We start from the raw sequence: 11,896 nt of genomic DNA on the forward strand, positions 1-11,896 counted from the left end.
AGGCTGGCCAGTATGTGGATGGGAGACCTCCTGGGGAAAGCCCAGGTAGCTGCTGGAGGTGGTATTAGTGAGGCCAGCAGGGGGCGCTCACCCTGTTTGGGGTCCCTGTGACGGGGACACTATACCGTAAAAACGGCGCCGGCTTTCGGATGAGACGTTAAACCTAGGTCCTGAGTCTCTGTGGTCGTTAAAAATCACAGGATACTTATTGTAAAGAGTAGGGGTATAACCCCAGTGTCCTGGCAAAATTCCACCACTGGCCCTTATCTATCATGCCCCCCTGATAATCCCCTGAATTGGCTACATCACTCTCTCCTCCCCTCTCCACTAATAGCTGGTGTTCTGGTGCACTGTAGCTGCCATCGCATCATCCAGGTGGATCCTACACCCTAGTGGTGGTTGAGGAGATCCCCCCCCATTCTATGTAAAGCGCTTTGAGTGTCTAGAAAAGATCACTTTAAATGTAATGAGTTGTCACTGACCTTATTTCTATCCGTTTTGCTTGTTCAGACTGTCACTATCTGTGAAGTTCTTAAAATCCCACATAGGCTTGTCGTCTAGCTAACATGTCCTATATCCAATCTCCTTTTCTTTACCTCATACAAACCACAATTTAGCTAACTAACCAGCAGTTAACGACTATTAAAAACTTGATTGCTAGCTATATCGATCATAATTTGCCACAAATTCCAATTGTAGCTAGGTGGTACAGTCATGTGAAAAAATAAGTACACCCCATAAATTATTGGCTTTTTTTTGGTTGACATTTGATCATCTTTGAAACAGTGATATAATAACTTAACAAAGATAGAACTTAATAAAGCTGATGTACTTGAACAAAACTATGAGGAAAATGCTTTTTAAATCATTTATTCAACAGAAATATCAATACATGTGATATCCTTCAGTGGAAGGCCTCAGAAGCTAGTATTGCCTCCGTTAGCAGAAATAACTTGTAGGTGTTTTGCATAATTGTCCACCAGGCTTGCTGGAATTTTTGACCACTCTTCCATGCAATATTCTTTCAGTTGCAAGATGCTAGAGGGTTTTCTTGCATGTACGGCCCGTTTCAAATCCCCCCACAACGTTACAATGGGACTCAAATCCAGGCTTTGACTTGGACATTCCGTAACCTTCCGTTTCTGCTTTTCGAGCCGTTCCTTGGTGGATTTGCTCGTGTGCTTAGGTTCATTATCCTGTGGAAAGGGCCACTTTTGGTTCAACTTCACATGACCTCACGTTATCTTCAAGCACTCTTTGATATGCTGCAGAACTCCTGAGTTGAATCAATGAACGCAAGCTGTCCAGTCCCTGAGGCTGTGAAGCAACCCCAAACCATAACATTTCCACCACCGTGCTTCTCCTGAAAAGCTGTCTTTGGTCAGCGCCTTTGGTCCGCTATTACTGTGGCAAAACAGCTCTATCTTTGATTCGTCTGTTCAGAGCACATTATTCTAAATGGCCTAGTAGTCTTATTATTCTAAAACTGTAGTCTTTGCAAAGGATTTTTCTTGGCATGCCTCCCGTGCAGGTCAAATTTGTGTAATCTTTTTTAAATCCCTTGCCAGACTCATAGGCATCCACAGCCTTTTTTTCTGAAGGCCTTACAGAATTCTAGATCTTGGCATGATGACACCACACACCTCAATAACAAAGGGAACACCAGACACTAGATATGAGAGGGGTATAAATAAGACCGGTTCCACCTAAGCAGGTTCTAATCACTGGCACCCGATCTTCAACACCTGATTCTAATTTTATGGATTTGAACGGTGTACTTAGTTTTTCCATGTGACTGATCAGTTTTTTTGTTCATTCAAATTGTGAAAATTACTAAAAAATGTCAACTTTGTGTCATTTGATAGTGTATTACCATTATTAATGGTCAAAGATGTTTCAAATGAATGTTCCAAAGAGGATCAAATGTTTGTCCAAATATGTATTTAAAAAAAAAAATGTAGAAAATTCCATGGGGTGTACTTATTTTTTCACATTAACTGTATCTTCACCCTGAAACTGTTTCACTCTACTATGATTTTATGCTTAAAAGAAGTTTTACAAATCCTTCATACAACTGCATAAGATTAGAACAGTTACATAATACTATTAGTTGTATTTGACTGTTAATTGCCAATATTAACCATTTTGTAAAAAAAAAAAAAAAAAATCATGTTGAAAACAAAAGTGATGGCAGGCATTTTGCATATGAGCATAGTTGCCATCAGATATAATACCAACCCTACACATAGAGGGACTTAATTCGGTCAAATTATGTTCTGGTTCTGTTCCGTTTCTGTCAGTAGTAGTAGTTCTTATTTCAACATACTTTCTGCATTCAGTTTCTCTAAGTGAAGTTCAGGCCTGGGTTGTGTGTGAGTTTCAGCGTGTTGAGCAGTGGCACATAACTACATGCAACCGGTCTTAGCTGAATGCTAAATATAGAGCGGAAAAATGCTTCTCTCGCTCTCGCTCTCTCCCCCTCCCCAATCCTCCTAACTCCCTCCCTCCCTCTCTCTCTCTCTCTCTCTCTCTCTATCTCTCTCTCTCTCTCTCTCTCTGTGTCTGTGTGTGTGTGTGTGTGTGTGTGTGTGTGTGTGTGTGTGTGTGTGTGTGTGTGCACATATATCCACCTTGTTAGTGATGCATAGCCCATTTTGTATCTGATGCATTCATACAAGAATATACAACTTAATTCAGTCAAATTGACAAAGCCCGTTTTACAGTTTAATATCATGTTACTTTCAGATCAACATTACCCGAATATATGTGTAACGTTTTTGTTAAAGAAACTGAACACACACAAAAAGTACATCGTTCTGTAGTTTCATGGTGGGACATTGTTTTTAGTGTGGTTCTATTAAAATATGCACACTGCACCCCCTGCTGGAATCTCACAGCTAATGCAGGTCTTAATATCGGAGTGGATTTGTTCATTGAATACACAATTAAGTAACGTTGTAAAATATCACACCAGGATAACACTGTTTCAGCTATTTCAGTAATGAATAGCGTCTTACTGTTGAATATTTCTTTTTCAGGTGGACTTGTCAGTGTTGTAAGTGGAAGTTGCTTCCCTGCCCCTAGCCTGTAGGAGCTGTGAGCAGCAGTGGTGTACCAGCTGTGTCTGTGATGGAGCGCTTTCCTGTGCACTGAGTGTGCTGCTGTCAGCACTGCAGACATGTCTGCTTGCAACACATTCACTGAACACGTGTGGAAACCTGGCGAGTGCAAGAACTGCTTCAAGCCCAAGAGTCTGCACCGCCTACCTGAGGGGGGTCCACACAAGTGTCCCCCTGAACCAGTCCTCACCCAGCACAGTCATACCTCCACAGGAGGCACAAATAACATTAACCACCCAAGCCACTCACCCACAGGGGGCAGGGCTATAATCAACGCTAACCTTGCTAGCAACTCTCAGAGAAGCAGCAGTACTTCCCGTTCTGGCCAGTTCCGCCCTCCTGTAGCAAAAAAGCCCACAATTGCGGTTAAGCCCACCATGATGCTCCCATGCTCTGGATTGGGGCTGGATTTAGAAGGAAATCCTCAGAAGCTGGTAGAGGGGGCAGAGCCTGGAAAAGCTTCAGCTTTCACCATTTGGAATCGTAATGGCTTAAACCGGAAGAGGCCCTCAGAACCAAACAACAATGAACAAAACGATGAAAGGGTAGACATGCAGGGGTTTGCTTCTCTCTGTCCCCCAAGCAGTAACAATAACAATGGCCTAACGGATGTGCTGAAGGAGATTGCAGGTTTGGGCTCAAATCTGAGCTCCAGCAGGGACGATTTCTTGGGCCGGATCAGCTGCTCATATAGGCGCTCCTTGGAGAGAGGCTTGCCTGCGGCCAGCTGCCTGACCTTGGGTCGTAGCAGCAGTGCAAATAAACGTGTCTCTTTGAGTGACAGTGCAGAGATTATCAGTTCGGAGGGGGGACGCTTCTGCTACCCAGAATTTTCCAGCGATGGAGAGGAGGATGACGAATATGAAGAGGAAAGTGAGAGTGATGATGATGGTGAGCACGAGAGCTGGGATGAGAGTGATGAAGAGCTTTTGGCTATGGAGATCCGGATGAGGGGTCAGCCACGTTTTGCTAATTTCCGTGCTGCAACTCTGTCTCCAGTTCCCTTTGCAGCTGGTAAGAAGTGGAACACTGTGCCTCTGCGGAACCGCTCACTGCAACGGATCTGTGCTGTTGACTATGATAGTTATGATGAGATTCTGAATGGCTATCCTTCCATGGACTCCAGTGGAGCACCTAGCCTGCTTCCATATGGCTCTGACCCCCAGGGCAGTGGATTCCTGTCTAACTCAGAGTCCATCACCTCACCAGAGTCCTCATCATCTCTACCTGAGGACTCCTGCACATCCAGCAGTGGCAGTAGTGTCTCCCGTAACCAGCCTAATGGTTTACACCCTGTTCTAGTTAGCAGAGACTCTGCAGTTCAAGACCCAGCAGGCCGAGCGTTGAGCTCACCTAAAGCCACTGAGACACACAAAGCTGTTCTGGCCATCCGATTACAGGATCAAGATATTAATCAGAGAGAGGGTGGACCTCTTCCACAGGCACTCCCTGGCCAGCCAATCACAATAAGCTTTAGCCCAACGGAGGAGCAGCCTAAACCATACAGGGTAGTGAGTTTGGAGAAGACTCCCATCTGTAAGCCTTACACTGTGGTGGATGTGTCAGCTTCCATGGCCAGCACTGAGGAACGAACTACTGAGAGCGCTGCCAAGCCCAGAGGCCCAATCACAGCACTGGGTCCCCCACCCTACCCAGGAGCCTCAAAAAACATCCCCCTGTCTGCTTCTCCTCTCTCCCCAAAATCACCTATATCACCCAAAACTCCGCTTTCTCCTAAGTCTGCAGTAGTGTCTCCAACCACTCCAGTATCTCCATTCACTTCAGTTTCTCCATCAGTACCAGTCTCTCTGAGTACTGCCTTAGCCAATGCTGCTACATCCAGCGCTTCCTGTAAGAAGTCTGGGAATATTCGTTACCAAGAGGTGTGGACATCCAGCACTAGCCCTCGGCAAAAGATCCCCAAAGTAGAGTTGCTTAGTGGGACACCGTCTGGGTCATCAGTCCCTCCCAGACATGCCAACCATAAATCAGCTCCCACCTCCCCTGTTTCCGGTATCTCCTCTTCACGCACCATACCTGTGAAATCACCTAATTTGTCAGAGATCAAATTTAACAGCTACAATAATGCTGGTATGCCTCCTTTCCCAATCATCATCAGAGATGAACCCACATATGCACGAAGTTCAAAGAATGCAGTGAAAGTGCCCATTGTGATTAACCCAAGTGCATATGATAATCTGGCTGTGTATAAGAGCTTTCTGGGTGTAAGTGGGGAGTTGCCACAGACCAAGCTGGGAACAGGAGGTCGAGTACCCAGCCACACATATGAGGAAATCGGGAACTCTGAAAATGCTCAGTCCTCACCCATAGAACACAAGCCCACCAGAAAATTTGTCACAGCTGATACTAAGGAAGAGCTAAAAGCTAAAAGTTCCCCTGAATGCAGTACAGCAGCCAACATTTCAGTTACTGTTTCCAGTCCTAGGACAAACATTGTCCCCACTCCTAGCACTGCCTCTAGCAGTCTGACAAAAAGCAGCTCCATTAAACTCAACAGTAGCTGTAACACCAGTGAGGATTCACCTGCGGCAGGAAGCAGTGAGTGCCAGACTTCCACTAGCACTGGATCAGGGCACAGGGAGAAGGCCAGCATGGTGCTGTCTCAAATAGTAGCCTCTATCCAGCCACCCCAGTCTCCTCCAGGCTCACCCTCTGCTTACAGCAAGACATGTAGTGCTGAAGAGCTCTACTCTCTTCCCCCCGATGCCACTAAGGGTACTCTCAGCAGACCCAAATCCCTCCACTGCCCTACTGAGATTAGCCTGTCCAAATCTCACAAGGACACGCCATCCAAGCTCTTGCCTAAGTCTCAGAGCGCCTCAGCAGCTGAGGCTTCTACAAGTCCAAAATCTGAACCCAGTGCCCCTTTCCCCCCACCCAGATCCACCTCTTCTCCATATCATGCCAGCAACCTGCTTCAGAGGCACTTCAGCAACTGGACCAGACCCATGGGCTCCAGGCCCAGTGATGGAGAGGTAAGCCCTGTGGCAGAAGGCAGACGCTCAGCTGACATTAACAGGCCTAAACGTTGGATCTCTTTCAAGAGCTTCTTCCGCCGGCGGAAAGATGAGGATGAACAAAAAGAGAAAGTGGAGAAAGAGAAAGAGAAAGGGAAGCTGGTGGGTTTGGATGGGACTGTTATCACCATGCTACCTCCTCCTCCTCTCCAGAGGCAGCACTGGTTTTCAGAGTCAAAAACAGATGATCCCAACCAGAAACCCACCATTATATTCACCTATAAGCCAGACAGTGGATCAGGAGGCGATGGGGAGGCAGAGCTCAGGGTGGAGGAGAGTAGTGTAGGTGCAGCTGGAGTGCTGTCATTCAACCAGTCAGGCCCCCCTAAGAGCAGAGCCAGCCTCTTGATCAGCAAAGTGATGAGGTAAGTGTTCTCTCTCTCTCTCTCCCTCTGTCCCTCTCTGCTCTTGTATTCTATTTTATTATGTTAGTTTTCTTTCTTCTCTTTATAATAGTCACTGTAGTGATCACACAGGTTTACATTTAATGTGTGCATGGCATTATCTCTGACATACTGCACAAAACAATAGTAATGCTAATGCATATTGAGTTAGATTTTAACGGTAGCCTCGTGATGCATCTTGAATCATTGATTCGGCTTGTTGTGTTCTGTGGTTAGCTTTGTGCGGTGTTCTCAGTAGGGCAAAGGTGTTCTTTATTACGTGGTTTTGCAATCTGAGTCACTTATTGAAGGACGGTTCGGGTTTAGTACTACGCCATCGTATTGTGTTAAAACATGCAAAGCCCAATTCCACTGTTATAAGATTACCTTGAATTAAAATGACTTGTGCGTTTCACAACTTTAAGGAATCAGTAAAGATTAACGATAAAGTCCCAGCAAAAGGTCGAGTACTAGCCTTGATTAGTCTCATAGGTCTACGGCTTTCCTAGGACAGGTTATGCTTGTTGTTAACTATGACTATGTGTACACAAGATGGAGGTCCTGTGGTGCAATAGAGGTGCAAGTAGTGGGACATTATAGCATGGTGTGACACAATGTCTGCAAACAAACTAAACAGACTAGAGCTATGTCTTTTTGCATTCTATTCTAGACAAATTTCAAGCACTAACGCTAACCAGGGTCCCCAATCAGGTATAAACCAGGCCTTACGCTTAGCAGTGATCGCAGTAAGGTGCTATTTATGTGTCACGTGAGAATTTTTCACCTTACTATATTCTTCCCATTGGTAATTCAAGGGGAGATGAATACAACTAAATAGTGTGAACTTAATTTTTTTAAGTATGGTCTTGAAATGATACAGTTTATCTGACTCTTTGGAGTACAAAGTCAGTGGCAAGGGCCGTCATAAAAGCATGTCTCCCAGGTAAAGGAAGTGTTAATCATTCTTCCGTCTGTGAGCGACTGGCGGAGGGTGTGTCAAGAGGCATGCAGAGTACAGCTCACAGGTAAAATACCTGAGAGGGCACATACAGTAGAAAGAAAAAGGAGGCAGAAAAGAAGGTAGGTATAATAAGATATCAGCGGAGAGCTTTTTTCTCCAGACCTGAAGGTGAGAGATCATTCAGATATGGGCAGCTGTGTGAGCAAGAACAGTAGGTAAGCTCAATGCTCTGACTGGGGTGTTGGTTTATGACTCTGTGTGTGTGTGTATGTGTGTGTATGTGTGTGTATGTGTGTGTGTGTGTGTGTCTGTGTGTGCGCTCTCACTTTCTGAACAGTAAATGCTTCATTGGATGTAGATAATGCAAAGCTGTCATTGGTTCCCGCGACTAGAACAAGTTCTAACACTATGTCTGGCTTCCAAAGTTATGAGAACACGATGTCTTACTCCCTCACTTAAAGTGCTGTAATGGTGCTTACTTATTCACGTAGCGTTTTAATGGTGCATTTGGTTTAAAAGCACCCAAGTGATACGTCTTAATTCGTCATGAAGTTTTGTGTAGGATATTGTATTTATAATTTATAAAGGATATCGTGTGTATATATATGACTTGTGGGCTTTTTGTTCCAGGATGTTTTGCCACATATGTAAAAGGTTTTATTCGTGATTTAATAAAATAAACAACAATTATTGATTTTATAGTGTAAAAGAAAAAAAAAAAGAAAACCTCCAAACCATGTAATTCTCTATACTGAATTATCCAGATAAGATAAGCATGAATTATGAACGACGCATGATAGGAATAGTATTTAATCAGTTTAGTGCTGCTCACTGTTCCTAGGATAAATTCCGTAATCAGAGCATGTATTTTAAGTTTACATATTTGATTCAACATCTAAGGCATCATTGGGTATCATGGGAAACCACACAGCAGGATCCTGGCACGTAAGAGTGCTGTACCCACTTGCATCATGGTCCGATAGAAATAGTATTTAATTCTTATGAATAATAAAGGACTTTCATTAAACGTAATGGTATAAGGAGTCAGCACAGCATACAGCATTCCTGCCTGTATTCCTTCCTTTACCCTAATAAAGAGATCCGGATTCTATGAATATGGAATAAAGTGCTTCCAGTCCAGTATGTTTTAATCCTGGTAAACTGGTGTAACGACAGAAGACACGTTTTGTATGGCCTGCATTTCCGTTACTAGCGATATTTTATGATGCACTAAGACTAGTTGGTCACATGTTAAATACTAATTTAACACTAAGAAATAATCCAGTACACAGAAAGGACAATAGTCGCTGACGAGTGGTGTTGGTTATTTTTCAATAATGTAAAAATATCTTACATAATACGCCTTACATCACACCGTGTCTGTGAAACAAACTTAGTAAATTCACATTATTGTCTATGTTATTAAAAAAAAAAACCTAGAAACAGACAGTTTCTCTCCTGCAGTGCATAAGTGTCTGTAATTTAAAGTTCCAGCTCTGACTGTTACAAAGCACTGGCACGCCTGTTCAACAAACTCTTTTGTCATCACGGAAAGCATCACCGTATCATCAGTTACACACTTTTAAATCTGTATACGTAGTGCATCTGCTATACAAAGTCTGTCTTAATTGTTACTATAGAAACACTAACAAATTAGAGTGAGAACCTTTCGTTGAATTGAAGGTGTCAACGTCTAGCCGCTGTTATGGAAAATTAATCGACACCTGAGCACTCCGAATGGAGAACTCATCAGCTCTGTGGAATACGCTACAGTAAAGTGTGATGAGGTGTTGTAATGTCAGATGACGTTCTTTAGTGCAGCAGAAAGCTCGATCTAAACACACAAATGGACAGAGTTGTGAAGATGCGGATGGGGCAGCAGCACTGATTTGACTTTTTCCTCCGTCTCATGTAGTCAGATGCCAGCACAGGGATCAGAGGCAGACAGCTCCGCCATCACTTCTTTGCCGGCCAAACAGGAACTGCCGACCGTGAGCGAGCCGTCCGGCCTCTCGGCGCACGCTGGGGCTCGCCCACTCTCACCCAGCATCAGTCTAGGGGAGCCAGAGGAGGACGAGGGTACACACACACACTCTCACTCACACTCCCCTGCTTCCAGCTCTTGCAGTGCCACCTACACCAACCTAGGTATGTAACAACCACATTAAGTTTGTACACACACACACACACCTGTCCAAGGATGTGGGCAGATCTCAATGCAAAGTGAGGTAGCCAATGGTGTTTTGATTTTATACATATATCTCGAGAGATGGGATAAGGGCCGAGTTTAACCTGAGTTAAACAGCAGCTGGTAAAATTTGTCTGTTCCATCTCACTCACTCACTCTCTCACACACACACACACACACACACACACACACACACACACACACTGGGTCTCCATGATGGTCCTCCATAGAAGAAGAGACCATTTGTGGGCATGAGTTAGTGTTAGAACAGCACAGTACCTCTAAGTGTTTGTCTAGAATTTAGATGTAGCTTGCATGATTTGCCCATGACTAATAATTACAGGGAAGGATTGCATTGGGGGAGAGAATTAAATGTGCAGGAAAGATATTACTAGAATATTACAGTAGGAGATAGTCATAAATCAAATATGAATTTGGGTTGTTTTTAAAGTAGGATGTCAAAATTGCCCACAGGCCTTAACTTTCCATTCAAACAAAACAGGAAACACTCCAGTCTCTTACTGACACCAGTGAAAGCAAATATTACACTTTACTTCAAATACTTTGTCACTGTCATATTTAAATCGTTTTTCATAACTTTTTTTTTTTTTTTTTTTTTTTTTAAACATTAAATTTTGTTACTTTGTGTTTCTGTGTTGTTTGTTGGAAGTATGTTTGGCCCATCATCTTATTGAAAGTTTTACTTATGGCCAAGCCTGAACCAGGTGTTGGGCTGAATTATCCTGGTACTGAGCAGAATACATGATGCCATCAATCTTCACGAAAGCCCCTGAATCCTCAGCAACAAAACAGCCCCAAAGTATCAACAATTCACCTCCGTATTTTTACAGTGGTGTCTCGGGTGCTTCTCCTTGTATACGGTTCGGTTTTGGAGACAAGCCTGCCGAAAATATAGATTTGTGTCTCTAACCACAACATACGATTGTAACGACATTTGGTGGAGTTCACTTGTCAAGTGGAGCGGAGTTTTACAAAATCAAGTAGCTGGGGGCTGGGTGTTGACGTGGTTACAGGCAGAAAAAGGACGTTAAAGGGTGTAAAAAAAAATACGTAAATACTGGTCAGCAAATACGGTCCTTAAATTTGAAGGGTCATCACATTATACTATGGTGTATACACTGTACTGTCATAAGTGTTTGGCCATAACACCCACTGCTACATTATGTTCCGAGGTACTTTTTTTGTTGTTGTTTTGCGCTACAGGCGTGATTTATAGATTTTGTGGAGGGCCTGTGGCAGCATTGCAGTTTCCAAAATTACATAATTGCTGGTACTTGTTTTTTTTTTTGGCTATTTAATAATTGTGACGGTCTCTCTCTGGCCCATTTCCTCTCCCCAGGTCAGTCCAGGGCCAGTTTGATCCCCGCAAAGCACCCCAGACACCCCAAGACCTCTGATGACACGCTTAATTCTGAAACTGAAGGGTTCAATCCAGGTGCCAAAGCCACTCCCCCTCCTTTGCCAAAGAAATCGGTGCCACGAGCCAACACAGAGCAATCACTGACCAGAGAACCGATGACCCGCCGGCCCCGGGGCGAAGTCAAGCCAAGCGGCGCCAGCCTGAGCGTGGCAAATCCACTTTATGACCTGGACTCCACCTGGGAGACTGCTAGTCAGAGCTCCTCGCTCAGCTTTGATGCCCGCCAGCTAGACGAGTCAGGGGACTCTCTGGAGAGGTCAGCGGCAGGAGGACGGAGCCTGTCCCGCTCAGCCAACAGCAGCACAGCCCCAGATCAGGAGAGGCAGGGCTGCCGCAGCACAGAGAGCCTTGCAGCCAATAAGACCCACAGACTTGCTCTTTACAGAGGTCTGGAGAGCTGGGAGGAGGTGGCAGGACGCATCCGCGGTCTACACGCCGACACGTTGCGCAAACTGGCTGGGCGCTGTGAGGACCGCTTCATGGCTGGTCAGAAAGACCATTTGCGCTTTGGCACAGACAGCTGGTCCCACTTCAGACTGACCACGGGCAAGCCATGCTGCGAGGCAGAAGACGCTGTTTACTACACAGCCGCTTACGCTAAGGACCCGCTCATCAACTATGCTGTTAAGGTAGTTAGAAGTGCTTCAGTTGATCCAGCTGAAAGTATTTTTAATATTAAGAGCTGTATTATTTGCGTGACACAGCCTTCAGTGTTGAAAGGCATCAAAGACTGTTTATGATTTGCAGTTTTGTAGAATATCTATAA

The 11,896-nt window shown here is 44.5% G+C and overlaps 1 protein-coding gene across 3 annotated transcripts in view; it reads left to right on the plus strand.

Moving 5' to 3' along the window:
• Window positions 1–11,896, plus strand: part of peak1 (pseudopodium-enriched atypical kinase 1) — an 81,609-nt gene that overhangs the window by 67,085 nt on the left and 2,628 nt on the right. For all 3 annotated transcript variants that reach the window (XM_053686037.1, XM_047160083.2, XM_017485674.3), the window contains 3 exons: window positions 3,039–6,522; window positions 9,417–9,649; window positions 11,050–11,759. In XM_053686037.1, the coding sequence (XP_053542012.1) occupies window positions 3,179–6,522; window positions 9,417–9,649; window positions 11,050–11,759 (4,287 nt within the window). In that variant the 5' untranslated portion in view covers window positions 3,039–3,178. The remainder of the gene's footprint in view (window positions 1–3,038; window positions 6,523–9,416; window positions 9,650–11,049; window positions 11,760–11,896) is intronic.

This window comes from Ictalurus punctatus, chromosome 14 (assembly GCF_001660625.3).
Source record: "Ictalurus punctatus breed USDA103 chromosome 14, Coco_2.0, whole genome shotgun sequence".
Taxonomy (NCBI): Eukaryota; Metazoa; Chordata; class Actinopteri; order Siluriformes; family Ictaluridae; genus Ictalurus; species Ictalurus punctatus.